The sequence below is a fragment of the Artemia franciscana genome, chromosome 6 (assembly GCF_032884065.1).
Source record: "Artemia franciscana chromosome 6, ASM3288406v1, whole genome shotgun sequence".
Classification (NCBI taxonomy): domain Eukaryota; kingdom Metazoa; phylum Arthropoda; class Branchiopoda; order Anostraca; family Artemiidae; genus Artemia; species Artemia franciscana.
In genome coordinates this window covers 12,142,584-12,161,422 of record NC_088868.1, presented here as the reverse complement: position 1 = coordinate 12,161,422, position 18,839 = coordinate 12,142,584, and the positions used below count along the sequence as shown (strand labels likewise).

General features: G+C 34.7%; 1 protein-coding gene across 2 annotated transcripts in view; it reads right to left on the bottom strand.

Moving 5' to 3' along the window:
• Positions 1-18,839, bottom strand: part of LOC136028059 (homocysteine-responsive endoplasmic reticulum-resident ubiquitin-like domain member 2 protein) — a 40,425-nt gene that overhangs the window by 13,790 nt on the left and 7,796 nt on the right. For both annotated transcript variants that reach the window (XM_065705652.1, XM_065705653.1), the window contains exons 2-5: positions 18,500-18,776; positions 16,617-16,831; positions 12,671-12,902; positions 4,011-4,165 (exon numbers count right to left, since the gene is read on the bottom strand). In XM_065705652.1, coding sequence (XP_065561724.1) covers positions 4,011-4,165; positions 12,671-12,902; positions 16,617-16,831; positions 18,500-18,772 — 875 coding nt within the window. In that variant the 5' untranslated portion in view covers positions 18,773-18,776. The remainder of the gene's footprint in view (positions 1-4,010; positions 4,166-12,670; positions 12,903-16,616; positions 16,832-18,499; positions 18,777-18,839) is intronic.

Sequence of the window (18,839 nt, the reverse complement as noted above, 5' to 3'; positions counted from 1 at the left end):
CTCCAATTTTTTTGGTCACTTAAAAAGGCAGTTAAGGGTTCTAGAACATAACTATCACAATAGTACCTGTTTTGTACGTCGGAGCTATTCCACTTAAGAAGTGGCACCAAAAGTGTTGTTTTCAGTACTATATCGCACTTACGAATGGTAAAATTGATAGCGCGGAAGATCAAAGTCTAAAATTGGCTAATTATAAAGATAAAAGAAGAGAATATAAAAGTTTAATAAAAAGAAAAAAAAAGAGTACGAGCATAAGAAGAAACTGGATATCGCTGATGATTTTAGAAATAAAGATTTTAAAAAGTTTTGGGGCTATATAAAGAATGATAGTGGAAGGAGAAATGTTAATACCCAGGCTGTTCCGGAAGCTGATTCATGGCCTGATTACCTAAATAATTTAGAAGGTGATTGTGCAGATCTTCAGGAGGTAGCGCATACCCCAGAGATGGTTATTTATCCCATGAGAGAACATGATTACGATTTAGTGGGTGATGTGAATGGCCAAGAGATTAAGTCAATATTTAAGAAGTTAAAAGGTGGTACTGCTGCGGGTGTTGATGGTATACCAATATTGTTATTTAAGAATTTTCTTTCCATTTTGATACCGATAATTGTTCTTCTTTGTAATAAGGTGTTAAGGTCAGGGCAATGGCCAAGCGCTTGGAAGACATCATTGTTTATACCACTTTTTAAGAGAGGAAACCCGAAGGCTCACGAAAATTATCGTTTAATAGCACTTGTCCCTGCTTTAAGTAAGGTTTTGGAGAAAATATTAGATACCAGGCTTTCCAATTGGTTAAATACAAATAATTTAATACATGAGGAACAAGGAGGTTTCAGGACAGGGTATGGGACGACAGATAGTGTGTTTATTTTAAAGGCATTAATAGATAAATATGGAAAGGGTAAAACTTGTCTTTATGTGGGATTTCTGGATCTCCATAAGGCTTTTGATAGTGTCGACAGAGAGTTATTGAAGGATGCCATGCTAAATATTGGCCTTCCCCATTCATTTGTTAGATTGATAGTGAGCATGTATACTTGTGTGAGTGGAATCATTCAAGTTGGTAATAGGTTTTCGAAGCTTTTTGATATTAAGCGGGGAGTAAAACAGGGCAGCACCCTTTCACCTAAGTTGTTTAATATTTTTATTAATGATGTTGTTAATTTTCTACAGAATAGATGGGCTCCGAAAGTTAGCCTAGGGACTCAAAAACTATCTCTCTTATTATTTGCAGATGATATTGCTTTGGTGGCTAATAAACCGCAAGATCTACAGACTCTTTTGAATCTCATAGAAGAATATTTGCATATAAAAAAGTTAAGGCTGAATACTGAAAAGAGCGAAGTTGTTATTTTTAAAAAAAGGAAGGTTGGGGACGATGAAAAATATACGTTTAAATTTAATAATAAGGAACTATTTATAAGTAAAAGAATAAAATATTTAGGCTTTATCTTATCGGAAAATGGAAGCCTAAGGAGTCATGTTGATGAAATAATTAAGAGAGGTAGGGTGGCCATGTCAGCTATATTTAGAAACCCGACGATAATGGGGATCAAAAACCTAAAAATGCATAAAAGAATATTTAACACAAAAATTTTACCCGTAATAGAATATGGAGCAGAGATATGGGGTGGAGAAACGGTGCAGCAACTGGAGTCCCTTCAGCTCCAGTATTATAAAAGAGTGTTTGGTTTACATCAGACAACTCATTCACAGATTCTGAAAGGTGATATGGGCCTGTTTTCTTTAAAGCTACGTAGGTATATTTTAATGCTTAGATTCTGGTTGAAATTAACTAAGAGTAATGAAGATAGACTAGTAAGAGTGGCATATGAAGAGATGTTGAAATGTGGTTTAAAAACCTCGTGGCCATCCCAAATTAAATCATTACTAGAAAAAGTAGGAATGCCTTATTTATGGAATAATGGTCTTTGCTCTCGCGATGTACCAGCAAATTTAGAAAGCCAGGTACGATTTATATTAGAGAGTCAGGAAATTCAGCATTGGCAAGGGCTGGTTCTTGATTCTACAACCCTACAACATTATAATCAGGCAAAACCTAGTTTTGGGGAGGAAGTTTATTTTAAACTTAATTTACCGGCTATGATTCTACGTCGTTGGATTCAGCTTAGGGTAAATTGTCTTCCAATCCAGAACAGGCAAAAAACGTTCGACAAAAATAAAATGATAGTTGGTCCTGATAGGCGGTATCTTTGTCCTCTTTGTAAAGATGATGATGAAGACTTGGATCATTTTCTCCGGAAATGCCCGGTGCTCTTGGATTTACGGGAAATTTATTTGCATGGGATTAATTTGATGCTTCCGGGTATTCTACAAAATAGTAACCCAACCACAATATTTCGAGTGGGAGTATATATAGAAAAATCTTTAATAAGAAGAAAAAGTTTTATATGATTAATTTCTTTTGTAGTTAGATTAGGTACTTTTTGCGTTGAATTCTGTTTTTTTTTTTGTGCGTGTTCGTACTGTTGTTAATTTCCTTGCTTGTCTGTTATTTATTTATATTTTGTGTGCATATGGCCCACGGGTTTTTGAAATACACTTATCTATCTATCTATCTATTATTGGTGGAACCGAAAATTCCTATCCAAAAAAAAAAATCAAAACTGGACAGATGAAAAAAGACAGTTCCCAACAAAGTTTCTTACGGATTGGTATAAAACTAGTTTTTTAAGTCCCCGACTGCCTCCCCTCCTTTAAAAGTCGGAAAAATCGGTAAAAACTACATTTCGCGCCCCTATTGTCTAATTTTTCCAGGAGGAGGTCTTTCAACAACCCTCAGGAGTGGAGGGCCTAGGTTGTCCACCCCTTCAATTGAAACCTTGACCCTCTTTTGAATGATAACAGCGCTTGCGAAAACTTTTGTTCCTCTAAGAAAAGGATTAAATGTTCAATGGTAAAAGTTGTCATTTTTTAGCATTAACCATTTTTTCTTTATTTTTTTTTTTTTACAGAGAATAAGTCTAGTGTATGCATTATGTTAATTGTCCATTACATGATTCATGCTAAAACCTTCAAAATTTAAAAAGGAAACTTGGTAAGTTGGGCTTTTCCAAGGCTCAAAACAATGGAATCCATTTATTTTTCACTAAGGAAAATGGATGTTTAAACGGTAGTACAGAATTGAACTCAGCCGAAACTTCTTTCATTTTTAATTTATCAGCATAGAGGCCAGATTTTTGCTATTTATTCCATTCTTCTATTCTTTAAATTTAGCATGACTTCGGCTTAACGGCAAAATCTGACCGCAAATCTTGCAGGCTTATTTTGAAATCCTTTTTCTAATCCTTATTTTTAAACTGCTTCATCCTGAGGTGACACAGTGGATTTATCTCTACTTGGTAATATGAGGCCCGGGGCCCGATCACAGTTACCACGGGACATGGAATTACCTAGAGATTGCGCATTAGCGTCTCCAAATATTCAAAAAGCGGAAGAAGAATGACTCTTTTTCAATTGAAAAGTTCTTAGTTCAAATCCATATGTGGCAATAACGGTCACTGTAATTCGTATTGTTTAGCTTATCAAAGGAAAATAAATAAATAAGCAGACTCACAAGATAAATACAAGCCTCAAAATTACAACCTCAAAAGAATGTATAGGAATACGAAACCCATCAAAATTTTTAGAATGCAAGGAATAGAACGCCAGAGTTTTAGAAAGCAGCTCTAATATTTCACACCCAAATTTTCAAATCTATCTTAAACACAAGTTCAGGTCACGATATGAACTTACGATAGAATCACAAGTTCAGGTCAAATATTACAGTCTCCTTGTAGAACTAAAATATTAAAGGGTAGAAATATGCACTGTTCTAAAACATGACATTTGTCTGGAAAAATAAATGTTTTCCCCCACCCCAAAAATGAATCAAAAGTGCCAATAGAAATTTGAAACCATTAAGGAATTTTAGAACTAAAATTATTTCATGACGCTGAGTGAGAAAAGCACTCGATTTTACCCAAAAATATCAAATATAACTTACAGATAAACGGCCAATCCCAACAGAATAACAAGCATAATCCGAGGTGTAGATGAATGAAGAGCCGCAAAACAGACCAAAATTCCGAGGCGTGTCAATGTGTACATCCAATCTAACCAATCTCGGACAGCTTCTTCGTCATTATTAGCAGCACCAATCTAGAGTAAATTAAGTATATTTTACGCATTACTATTTCTTGACAACGTTATATTTCTTGACAAGTTGGTGACAATGTTACCAACCATACATATACACGGCCAAAACGTTCGGGGAACTGGGATAGCGGAAAAATTTTCACAAGTAAAGACCTGAAATTACCAAAATTTGTGCTTTTCGGACTATACAGCTCAAGTTTGCTCAGGCCCCTAAGCAGCCCCTCCTAAATAGGTTGCTGTTATAGCAGCCGAACTTAGAGTTAAGGGGGTAGAACATACAATCCCTACTTACCTCAGGACTGAACAAAATTTTTAATATTTCATATGAAATAAATAACTGGAAAACCAGATTTCTGCGCTGGAATATACATACTGGGATAAAATATACATTAGAAACATTAAAGTTTTATAAGGATGTTAAGGTGGTTTATGGGCAGGAGTTCTACTTTAAGCTGAATTTACCAGCTAGATATTTGACGTTGTGGATGCAGCTCATGGCTAACTGCCTCCCAATGAATGCAAGATTTATAAAATATTCTAAAGAAGGATGTTCCAATGAAGACAGATTAACTTGCCCGCTTTGCACAGTTAAAGAGGATTATTTAGAGCATTACTTAAGCTGGTGCCAAGGGCTATCTAAAATAAGGGAAGAGATATTTGGAAATAATAAGTTGATAATTCCAGGTGTCTTAAAAAGTATGTCGCCTCAGTTTATTTGTAGAGTAGCAAGGTATCTGGAAATTTTGCTAAATAAAAAAAAAATAATAATAAATAAATTAATTTTTAAAAATCTCAGCATAAAGTAAATGTAATGTTTTATTTATGTCTTTTTCCGAGAGTTAAATGTTCTTTTCAAGGACGTTTTTTTTTAAGTATTAAGTACTAGTATTATGTTAATGCAGTGTTTCAGTTAAACGTTTTATGATGATCGCTGATCAAAGTTAATGTTATTTGTGCCTCTCGTTTATGTTATTACACTGTGTTCATGGCCGTATATTTGGCTTTAAAATATACTTATCTATCTATCTATCTATACTTGGATTATATGGTAAAAGGGAAATTACAGAAAAGAATCCCAAACTATTCAGGTTTTATGGAAGGGAGTGCTTCTAACCCATCTTGTGGGGATGAGTTTTTCCCACATCCCTCTATGACCACGCAAACTGTCAAACCTTCGATAAACAAAAATCGGTAACAGTCTTTTCTTTGCCGTCTTCTGATGGAAATGCTGAAATGACTAAAATATTATTTAATAATATGCAGAAAATTTATATTGCACGGATTTTTTAGTCACCTCCACTTTAATTCACATTTGTCTATTATTTTTTGGCTCTATTTTGAGCCGACACGGTCATCCAATTTGAATTTTCGTCGTGTTCTCGTATTTCAAATACTTACAATATTAAACCCCATCTATTTCTTTGTCAAGAAAGATTAACGAGCACTTGTTGCACTCATTTTATTATAACTTTAAAAAGGCGTTTTTTATACCAGTTATATCTATTTAGGTAATATAAACACCACGAGAGAGGTGGGGGGCTCTTTTTTCTTAATTAAAGTTAATTATTTTTGAAATTTTTGGTCCGGATTTTTAGAACCTTTCAATGTGCAAATACATCCAAAAAGCTAACAATAAAACTGAAAATAACACAAATATACAGTTAGAAAAACGTAGAGTGGAAGCAACCCAGAAAATCCGTAAAACATAAATTCTCCGCATGTTATAAAGTAAGAATTTTGTTATTATAAGTGTTCCCTTAGAAGAGGGCTAGACAATCAGTCATGCCCTACAGTAATCAGTAGGTAAATCATAACGCATCAAATCTGCCACTTTCGTGAATATCATCACGGTGTTTAAAATACCCCGAAATTACTCAATTAAAAAATCTTCTTTCTTTCTCTTGAGGAAAAGGCAAAACTAGGCAGTGTATTCTTTTAAAAATTCATTTTTCGTTCACTAATGGAGGATGGAGGTTATAATAATTTTTCAACCCAGAAAATGAAAGCTCAAATGAAATCATAGCATAAAATTTGATAAATAAAAACAAAATAAAGTGCTAAATACCAAAGGTTCATTGAAAGCACTTTGGGTCTTATCGTAGCAAGATGTTATTCAATCGTTATTTATACATACGAGTCTTATATTTTTATTGAACAGACAGGCCATCTAGCCTTAAAAGTGACCCCTTTCGCCGATGCCGATACAGTATGATAATATCAAAGCAGCGAAAATTCGAATAATTTCAAACTACAAATTGATAATCTTATCTATATCTAAATCTATGTCTTATGTTTTAAAATATGTTTTAGTCTGTAATCATTGACTCCAATAATCCCAGTGACTCTGGGTCCAAGTCCAAAACCTGAAACAGTAATGTGCATTATACACCAAAATGTAGCACCATTATTGCATTTACTAGAGCAGTTTAAGACGAAAGCTCTTTATATGGTGCTTCGTAGAAAGAAAGCATAACATGATATTGGGGGGGGGGGGGGGGAAATCGAATTATTTATCTACACCTTCTCACAAAAACCTCTTTTATAAATTTCGAAATCAAGATCCGGGTTTTAGTAAAAGAATTACTATGGCACGCACCACAGGTTCAAAGCAATTAACACGTGAAAACTTTGCAAAATAATAATTTAGGATATTGTCAAATCAGGCACGTGGGCGGGATATAAGGGTTTCAGCCCACCCTTTATTTAACGTTTTTTCTATCCTTACACGAAATTGAAGCCATTATTCAGTAACACGCTTTTTTAGTGAATTCTTCTAAATTTAACTTGGTCTTCATGTTCCCACAACAAAGTTAACTTGCAATCTCTTTTTTAAATTTCGGATGCGCACCTTATTCTTTAGTGTGATATGTGTTTGTGACATGTGATGTGTTTGTGTATTTGATATGTGATAGTGTGATATTTAGCACCAATACAATTGAAGACAATTAGGCAAGTTTCAAAAGAAAGACTAACAGGAGATTTAATGTTTCTCAGATTTTACAGCAAGTTTTCAGCAATTGAAATAACTAAACTATCAACTTTTACATAACATTGCCAAGGAGAATGTCACAAAAATAAAATGATAAATGAAAATGATGATGACATATTAATGTTATATAGTGCACTAATGGTTCGTCTAGAAGCTGCAAAAGACGTAATTCTTAGAAAAAGAGAATCCTTACATAAAAAAAGAAACAGGAGAATCAGAGGTAAATATGAAATTTAAATAATGAAAATATACATTTTTTTTAACTAGTTTTCAAAACAGAGTAAAAAGTAAAATATCATTACTGTCCGAAAAAAGTTTTTGAACACAAGTGAGCATGAGGGGCGCAAAAGCGGATTGGGCTTTACATAACTTATTGCACCCCTCTTTGTTACTTGTATTCGTAGATTCACGAGACAACCATGACTATCTAATTGTTATCCCATTTTTAATTCCATTTTTAATTTTTTTTTTATCGTCATTATATTTTCAACTTCTTCTCTAGTTCTAATTTTTACGAGGAAGAAATGTCTTTAATCTTATCTAAGACAATTTCTGTCTTATTGTATCTGATGATCTTATGTTTAAAATGGCCTTTACTTTTCTTTAAAAAACTTCATTTTCGGAAAGTTTTTTTAATTAATACCAAAAAAGGAGCATTTAAACGCAGCTATTAAATCTATTAAAACCTATATTCATTGTAAATAAAAACCTAGGCAGGGGGGCAGGCTGGTTTAAATGTACAATTCAAAAGGACAAACTTTTTGCTTTGCCCATATTTTTGTCTTATTTCCCAATGAAAACGCAAGGAAAGGAGCTTTTTTAACAGATAAATCAAAACACATGTTCCAAAATCTAGGGAAACCACTTACTGATAAAGTTTGGAAGTAAAACAAAATACAAATTATTCTTGAAACTTTCCTGTCGCAATGCGAAACCATTTTAGCATCATGTGGTTTTTTACTCATGGTTCATTGCCAGTCTGATGCTTAATCTAAATCTACTGCTACTGCTACTACTAATAACTCACTGCATCATTAAGCCGGCTGAGGCCAACACAGCTACGCACGCTCCTCCTCCAACCTAATCTATTCAAGGCCTCCCTCTTTACACCCTTCCAGGAAGTTCCCATTTTCTTTAAATGGAAGCTTTATTTTCCTCCCAACCCAGACAAGGACGACCTGCTTTTCGTGTAGCCCCGGACGGTTGGCCAGGAAGGATAATCTTCGGCAATCTGTCATCCTTCATCCACAGAACGTGGCCTAGCCATCTCGACCTCTCTTTCATTATAGCCCTAGAAAGTGGGATTGAACCACATTTTTCGCACAACCTACTGTTTGAAATACGGTCAGTCAGTCAGGTACCCAGAACAATCCGTAGGCAATTTCTCTGGAAAACATCTAATAAGTTTTTCGTCTGCTTTTCGAAGCGCCCATTTTTCAGAGTCATTAATCTAAATGTAGTAGAAAAAAAGTTTACTCACGCGTTTTGAACTTCTACTTATGCTCAACGCTTTCAACGTATAAGGGGTGTCTAATTTTAGTCAGCAGACGGTTTATAAAAAATATCAAGAAGGCTGGGAAGGACCCTATACAAATAGATGTATTTATATGTTGTATTATTGCACTGTCATCGGAAGTGCGACCACTGAAAAACTTGGAAGTAACTAAACATTCGGAAGAGGTAAAAAAAAGTCTATAAGCTCCACAAATTTATGTCAAAAAAGTACAAAATGCAAGCCGGTGAGTTGATAGAGACGAGTTAAATACCCACCTTATTTGATCTACGATATTTCGATATTTACGATTTACGATATTTCTACGATATTCTACGATACTATCGAACAGCACAGTGTTTTTGTTAAGAATTTAGTTCCTTATGATGAATATAGTAGTTTAAATGTTGGAGAGCATTGGGTAAACCCCTTTTTAGATTCTCTATATTTTATAAAGGTTGTTAATTATTTATAGTCTCTTTTTCATACTCTCTAGTTAAGAATTCAGTCTCTTTTTCATGTTTGTATATTCTAGTCTTTTCTCCATTCTCATCATACACACATTAGCATAAATGTTGGTAAGCCTTGGGTTAGCCCTCTTTTCCCGACCCCTCCCTACGGTACAACGTACATTCCAAGAACAAAAAGGTTTATCTGATTTTCCCGCATATTATTGTCAAATATTATATTTTTTCAAACAGCTGCTAGGCTATAACTTTTTCACCCTTTTGCGGCGTGGGATTACAATTGGCATCAAAACTGGTCGGCAGTGCTTTCTATGTTAATGATGTCTGTAAGTCTGGTCGCTATGGACACCTTATGTATCGTGCTTTAAAAAGAGCCTAAACGACGGGTAGCTGTGATGCTTTAGGGTTTCTAACCAGCTCGTTGTTTTGAGTAGAAAGGTGTATTTAATTGCTTCTATAGGTAAGAAACTTTCAAATTTTATAGAGGTACGTAGAGAGGGTAGCACTGAAAAACAAATACCTACTAGTGAGTATAAAACATGGGAAATTACTTGGATAGAGAAACCACTTGGAGAATAGCCTTCAGGGCCCATGGAGAAGCTTTAGTGATTGATACCATTTGACATCAATAGCCCTTAATCACTTAATGAGAAAAAAAAATTCTCATGTCATTTCCATCAATTAATTTGATTTTTATTATGGGCTAACTTAATGAAAATTTATAAGAATTTGTTTCAGTTTTTCTTGTCTTTCCTTGAAGCGCTTGATTACTACAAGCCTTGAATGCCATAATTTTCCCAAAAGCTTCAACAGTTACGCAGCAACGGTTTACGTAGTTAAACACGAATAATATGTATGGGATATACACAATTTAATAATTTTTAAGCAAAGAGGAAGCAATATTCGAGAACAGTAGGAAGCCATATTCGAGAACAGGGTATTTCTAGTCAGCAGGAAGCTGTTCAACACATTCTTGAACCTCATGGTGAAATGTCGGATCTAGATTTTTCAAATATCTGACACATTGAAGCAGACACATAAAAAAAAAACTAGAATAGAATCCTCTTGAGAAAACAGACAACGGGGAAGATTTCGTCATCGATAAAGACAATTTGCCCCCTTTCCACACTGGTCCACAAAAAAAAGATTTAAAGAGGGATGGACCACAGAGACTTCTACCTCATCTATCTATATACATCTTCTCATAATTTCTTAAGAGATAATCATGGTCCGAATAAGCGCAGTCAGTTTTCTAAGCCTTAACAAGAGTCGAAAAATAGAGATAGCCACACTTCTGGCCTAAAAACACAAATTGGAAGCCATCTCTTCCCCCACCCTCCTTCTGAATTGATGACCCCCCTTGAATAATTAAAACTGATGTTTGATGACTCCTTAATTATTCGGACCGATCTGCATGAAATACAGAAAGAAGGAACTAACTTGGAGGTGACCAAAAAAAGAAATGAAACAGCTTCTGGGGAATCAATTGTTCGTGAGGACTATCACACTGTCTAAGATCTACCATCACTGAGAAAGAGCAAAAAGATTTTTGGTTATTACTGCTGTTATAAGAAGAGAAGCAAGATGGACAAGATCCTCTCTTAAAAAGTAAATCTTCTTTTGGCGATCAGCCTGAGAAAGAACTTGATTGCAATCCACAAGAGAGCAATCAAAGCATAAACGAGCAATTGAAGTCTTCAAAGGTCGTCTACTGATCAAGATCTCACGCTTGGGGGATCAGGGCATTCAAATGGGCTGGTTCAAGTAGAATTGTATAGGATTTAGAAGTGCACACTGGAAAAGGAGCTGTGGAAGTTACTGAACTTCGGCAAGGAGCATAGGTAGTCCTATGCATAGCCAACTGCGAACTTCGTCATTGGAACTTCAAGGTTTTTTTTGAAAATTTCTGCACCGATTTACCACTCATTTAAGAACATTTTCTACTCAGATTCCTATCAGCTGGAACATTAAATAGAATGAAAGACTGTACCTTAGAAACTACCATCGGCTGATTAAGAGAGGGCGAGGAAGCCTCAACTACAAAATTTAACCAGATACGTAATTGTTTATTACAAAATGGCACGACAACAAAGCTGTTCCCCGCTGCATCGTCGTTTGCTGGGTCTTTTCCTACTGAAAATTGTCAAAAATGGGACTCAACACGTAAACAGCGCACGGACATTGTCTGCCCTACTATATTACGGAGTACAATACTTTCATGAGGGGTAGGAGGGGGGTAGACCTGAAAGATATGCTTACTGAAATGTAATCGATAGATATTAAAAGTGAGAGGCTGATTTGGAGACAGTTCTTTTATTTTCTAGAATTTTCGTAGTCATTTTTCTAGAATTGTCAATTTTTAGTATGGGTGCTATCCTTGGCATATGAATCATGAATGAATTCAAAAATGAAATAGTCAACTACTTCACGAGCAGCGATGGAACTACTCCCGGGGAACCGAGGTAGGCCTGGCATTTTGGCCGAGGATGATAGTTCAACACCAAAGAGGCCAAACACTTTAAAGTGAAAACAATATGATAGTTCACTTTCTATTGGTTATTTCATTGACCTGAGGCGGTTACAGAGTTGCAGATAAGCACTGCCAGCTGGGCCAACCCTGCAAAAGAATCAGGTGCACTAGATGTGGCATCTCTTTATGCCTTGTCCTATCAGCTCACCAGAGCTGATTCCAAAACTTCAAATTCCAGTGAAAATGCAGATTTGTAAAAAAAATTTACATTATATTAACAAATACCGTGTACCTGACTTTGCTGTTATGGCGACAAAAAACGGATACTGACATACGGAATCAAGTTAGGAAACTTTGATGCGCTCAAAAGCTCGAAAACAAGTTTTGGACTTTCATACCCTACGATACCCCTACGATGGTGGAAACGAACCCAAATACTTTTTGTCTTTCACATTAACATAATTCAGCCCTGAAAAGGTTAATTAGTTACATAAGATTATATTGTTATGGCTCAATTCCACAGCGTTCATAGAAATCTATACCAACGTCTTGATGAACTGTTGTTTAAATTACATGATATTCAAAGAAGAAACGGTAAACCTTCACAGCAAAATAAAAAAAAAACTTCAGTTCTCCTTCCTTTAAAGAAAAATTAAAGTACGATCAGGATTATAGGCTAGTAAAAACCTAGTAAAGGGAACCATAAAACTGCTAATTTAAAAATAGAGATTCAGGAAAATATATATAACTAAAAGGGTGCTAATGATCCAGCTCGCGCATAATTGGCGTATTGCATAAAAAAATCGTATCCTTTAGAATTCATAAACCCAGCATATAAGCTAACATTGGCATTATTTAGTCGAAGGGGAGCTTCCGAGAGCACATCAGCCACATATCGTTGTTTCAACTCATTTTCTCGTCCTTCTTTACAAATTTTTTAAATCAAGGTGACATATTGAATCTGATTATATTGATTTCAATAAACTAAAAAATAAGACCGAGTTGAAGTTCACATGACTGCTCAGACTTATTTTTAGCAAAAAAAAACACACACACACACAAAATCAATAAATAAGAAAAAAAGAAATACCTGTGCAGCCCCAACAAGTCCAGCATCTAGGCCAACATTGGCATTCTGCAGCCGAGGTGGAGCTTCAGGGATCTGATCAGCCACCCGCCTCTGTCTGAACTCGTTTTCTCGGTTCTCATTATTAATTTCTGGCTGAGGTGGTTGTGGATTTTGTATAGTACTTGAAGATGGTACAACTCCAGGGAATAAAGGGTAAATAGCATTGTGTCCTTGATTCGGTGTATTTTGTAAGCTGAAAAAAAAACTTTAATTTAACACATTATTCATTAGCCTGGGTTCTAAAAGTCTGCAATAAGCTGTTTGGACAATTACCAACTAAATTATTGTCGCATCTCCACACAGAGGAGTATTCATCCGATGTCTGAAAAACTCCCCCACACCCTACTCAATAAAAAATCATCTGCTCTCTTCCCCTGAGAGTCGGGCCTGCTAACCCCTCTGTAGCTTCATAAACAGTTTTAATACATTTGAAATCAGAGATCCAGTGTTTTAAACCATTGTTCAAAGTTAGAACTCCTTCAAGAATACAATGATCTAGAATACATCAACAGACCAAGGATGGTGGCTATATGCAGAAGTTTAAAATATATCAGAATAATTTACGAAAATAATTTAACATTTTAATACATCATTGAAGAATATATCTGACGTTAAACATAGGAGGATAGAATGGTATTTCCTTCCCAGTAATTGTCCAAAGGTTCCAAGAACATTCTGACACATGGAAATGCACAAGTTTGTACCAAATTTAACCACCCACCTTCCCTCCCCCTAGAAAAAAATTCCCACTCTTGGATTGAACTAAAGAAAGCAAAAAGCCAGGTATTTTTCCATAGCAAAAATAGGTGAATTGTACAAAAACATAAAATGTGAAAAAAGACGCCAAAATAACAACTTTACAACAGAAACAAAAAAAAAGACACGAATACAACTGTCAAATCAATTCATTTTCTTGTGCTTTTGAATAAACAAGTCATAGGAACATATGGAAAACTTATCAAAATAGGAAAATTTAATTGATGAAAAACACAGATGCTTCATTACTGACAAAGATATCCTACCCTGCAAACAAAACTGATAAGCTATAGAAAAAAAAAACACTGAAAAAAATTCAAAATGTTGCTGAGGAGCTATTCCAGTGTATTCTTAACTGAACTTGGATCTTCTGGATGGATATTCTGTGTGCTTCATTCCGAACCATCAATCGCACTGCGATGTATAACTCTGCCTAACCTCTAATGCAGCGTTTTCCAACCTGGAAGTGGTACCTCCCTAGGGAAATGCAGACTAGTCTAAGGGGAGGCACGAATATTAGCAAGGATTAAGAGAAAATCAAACGAAATCCAAACTACAAAGTCACGCAAAATATTTTTAAACACTTAAAACTTAATTATAAATTAAAAAAATACACATACAATAGGAGAAACATTAGTTTTGACAGCAGCTATTGATATGATCAAAGCAATGTTCGCCGAATCATTTGCAAAGCAGCTACGACAAATAAAGTTGGCAGGAGAATCGATGATACACCCGACGATCTTTGCGATCAATTAGTTTATCAGATGCACCCTTTAAAATTTGCCTTATAGATAGATGAAACAACTGATGTAGCTAAGAACGACATTTTATTTTATGTTTTCTATATTGAAGAGAATAATATAACTGAATATTAATTATTCTGCAAAGCCACATCCAGTGAAACTTCTAATATAATAGTGAATTTCTTTGATTGAGAATGACATGTTGTGGAATACACAATGTTGAGTCAAGTAGTCAACACATGTTGACTACACAACAGTGTAGTCAACGTCGGAGGACAAAAATGGCCTTCAAGCACTAATTAAAAGGAAAAAATACCCAATGTTCTCCAGCCGCACTCCACGCTCCATACAGCAGCTTTCGAGTCAAGAAATATGAGAGAAGAACTTAACCACGTTTTTACGATAGTAACAAAAGTTATAAACTGCATAAAAAATTGTCCATTAAAAGTTAGATTATTTGCAAAGCTGTGTGAAGATATGGGAGCTACTTACACCACACTTTTGTACTATTCTGATGTATGCTGGCTGTCACATGCAGATGTAATTCAGAGGAATACTCCAACTCAGAGAAGAAATTGCAATTTTCCTTAAAGTAAATCACAATGAGACCCAAATTTGCTTAGGGATAATAAGTATATTAATAAACTTATCTATTTTGGTGGAAATTTCCGAAAAATTAAGTGTTTTGAGTAAATCGGAGCAAGGACCACAAATGCCATTGATTCAAAAAGATAATGTGAAAGCATTCCCAAAAAAAGATCAGAGCTAGGGAAGACAAACTTAGGAAAGAAAAAGTTCGGCATGTTTCCACTTTTAAATTTATACGCCCAAGATAATATAGAAGTAAACAGAACTCTATTTGTTGAACACACGGATGGTTTGTTAATTCATTTTTTGAATTATTTTGATGGTTTTGATCTTACAAAATGTGCGAGGAGACAAATTCCATTTGTCGACGAAGAAGATGGTAAATTTAATTTAACAAGTAATGAGAAAGATAAGGTAACTGAATTATCTTGTGATATTTCTTTAAAACCAAAATTACAAAATATATATCTGATACAATTTTGGCTAGATATCAAGAATGAATATAATATTTTGTCAAGTAAAGCTTTAAAAGTATTGCTGTCGATCGCAACATTTCATTTTTGCGAAACAGGACGTTCTGCACTAGCTGAAATGAAATCAAAATATCGGGTTCCTGTGGTTGCTGTTGGTGTAATTGTATGGAACTTCCAGAATTTCTTCTCTATGCTCCATCCTGTGGTTGTAGAAAAGGAGCTTCGTGTAGCTATTTCATTACTGACACCGAGTTTTGATAAACTATGCGCTAATTGGCAAACACAGTCGTCTCATTAAGATACAGTAATATAAAATTATTAATTTTCTTTGTTTGTGAGAGTGTTTCTTAATAGAATTTTTAGTACTTAAGACATTTTTGTGTTTGTATTATTTTATAAAATGGAAGTTAGCCGCCATATGACCAGAAATTCTAGGGGAGATATAAATATATGTTAGACACTACTGCTCTGTTGAATGCAACGAGTCACTACAAATCCCTGTTTATGATGGGCTGATTGAGATGCTCTGAGTCAACTTTGAGGTTAACTTGCTTTGTCCCAATGGGACAGAACATTCACTTCATACATACAAAGGAAAAATAGGAACCAAACACAGTTCAACGACAACGGACACTGCCAAATAATAAATAAATTAGAAGAAAGATATAATCGCTGTCATGAAATATCTGAAGGTATTTAAAAAACACAACGTAAAAATCAGTGAGGATTTGAGGCTCTTAAAATTCATTAAACTCGGTGTATTTAAAGAATTTTTGTGGTGCTTCTAGAAGTTTTAACCTCATAATAACTGTCCCCCCTGCGTACGTCATTTTCAGTCAATATTTGCTTACATTGTGTTAATAGGACAAATAACAAAAGAACGTATAAGTTCGTATCATCATGTTAAGAAAAAAAAAATAAACATAGACGAAGAAGAAACATATGCAGAAGCTGGCTCATAACGGGAGGGGATAAAAGTAGAAAAAACAGCAAAACTAGAGGTACATTATTCAAATATGTAATAAAAACATAAATATCTTGACACATTAAAAAATTTGGGGGGAGTAGATCAAATATACAGTGTGAATCCGATGAAAATTTGAGGCTCTTAAAATTTTTGTTAACTTTGCGAATTTAAACAGAATATTTTTATGGAACTTCGATGTGTTTTGATTTCATAATTACTACCCCTTATAATAAGAATCAATTATATTGTCAACATTCTGAGTATATTTGACAGCATAGGAAATCATAACAAGCCAACTAGTTTTGGCTACTATAACTCAGCAGTTTGTTCTATACACTCAATAAATTTACTCGGATTACTAAGAAACAAATCCCAACCTTTGGAAATAGGTGTAAGTATAATAGGAGTAGGCTTGCATCCACGCTGCATACTGAGCCTCCATTGTCTGTGGAATGGAGGGATTTGTATTTGAAGCTGTCAGAGAAGTAGGCTGGGACACGGACCAAGGATATACAGTTGTAAAAGGTCCACCAAGTGACTGTGCTGACTGTGGCAAAAATGGTGGCGATGGCTGAGTAGATCCCGGTTTTGCCTGAAACCAAACATACAATTTTGTAAAAAGTTATCAAAACCCTAAACTTTTTATCAAAACCCTAAAAAGCAATAACAACAGCATAAAAATGTAGAGCCTCTTTAGGGGTTTCAGACAGTTTGACCATGATGATATAAATTTATTATTATGAAACCCTTTTTGAGGTTCGTTTCTGGGGGATATTTAGGATATTAGAGGGTCCTTAAAAAAATTATGGATAAAAATTTCATACGAGACCTTAAATGGCTTTGAGGAGCTTGGTAACAGTCTGATTAATAAGGCAACTGAAAAAATTGTCCTAAATTCGTCTTTGCAATATCAGGCGATTCTTGAATACTTTGTCCCCAAAACTTGTTAGTACTCAGAGTTTAATAAAGATCGTGTCTTTCAGGACTGATAGCATGAGCATCAGACAACTTTCTACACAGGGAATAGGAAATAAAATATCCTATGTGTTATGTCTTGTTTTGGACTAAAATTCTGTCTTGGGGGAGCCTCCTAACAGCCCCCATCCACTATCCACATATTCCTCCACTCATTGATAAACACAGCCAAAGTTCTGCTGTTGAGCATCAAATTTTTTTTATGAGGAGGGAGGATTGGAATGAACGACCAAAAGTCCCTTCTATGGTCATTATTTTTTTTTGGAGGAGGGGGTCCACCTCATGTTGGAAGTCATGTCTACAGATACATTACAAATATGCAAAGAAATACAATAAAATACCATCAAATGGGCGATTAATTGTTGTTCAGCAGCAAAAAAAAAAAAAAATCCCAAAAAACAATAAATCAAATCCATCAGATAGATAACATCTTCTGTCAATCAATCTCTGTCCATAACCTGATTTTTTTTTAAATAAAATTGAAAATTAATATAACATACCATGATTGCCAGTAGAAACAATCCCAGAGGCGGGTGGCAATATCCTCCCATCACATTGTGTTTATACACAGTTTAGACAACAGTTGCTTCCTTGCCCCCGCCTCTTGATGTCCACAAGGTAATTTTAAGAAAATGCTTCAACCTATATTCTAGTAAATCAATTAATGTGATATAAAAACGTACAACGGCTTCTGAATACAAGTAACAATTTGCAAATTTCAGTAACGTATATTATTACTTCTAGAAGCGGTTTAACACTGAATCGGGTTTTAAACAAAAATTAATAGAACTCATTTTGTGGAACTCAAACAAAAAGGGTATAATCTTCTGCAATAAACAAAAGGCAGAAAATTAGACCAAAAAACTGAGAAAACATACAAGAAAAAAGGATAGCCAGTTTCTTGACTAGTACTGTCAAACATTTTCATTGTTTAGCCTATAATCAATTTTCCAAAAATATGTTAGAGTGGAAACTTGTACAAATATTTAAAAGTACTGCTGAAAATATATATACATGCTATATATATATATATATATATATATATATATATATATATATATATATATATATATATATATATATATATATATATATATATATATATATATATATATTTGTGTTTGCTAATTATCATACTTTAGGCTGTTAATTGGAAAATGAGCTTGCCTCCTCTAGGATTTCGATTTTGAATTAAAACCAATTACAGCAATCCTTGAAATTTAGCTCATATAATATGATATATGATATATAATAATATAATATAATTTAGCTATAAAGAAATTACCGTGTTTTTGCTGCCTTGGCGATCAAATCTACTCTTACACACAAGATGCACAATAAAAGATGCCATGTTTCCGTAGTCAATTAAGCAATCTTTTAAAAGAGATTCGTCTGATAAAAGGCGCCCAGAGCAAATGAGTCTTTGTTCACTAATGCAGGGATGCGCAGGATGACCTTCACACAGTTTGGCCTTGAGCTCTCTTACAACCATTGTTTCAGGACACTCTATATCTAAGTCTCCAAATTCTTGATTGGCTGTGCGAATTGTTAACTTCATCCTCCTGAAAACAGACAACATTTTTCAAATAGTCTTACAACAGGCTAGAAGGAAGATATTCTATTCT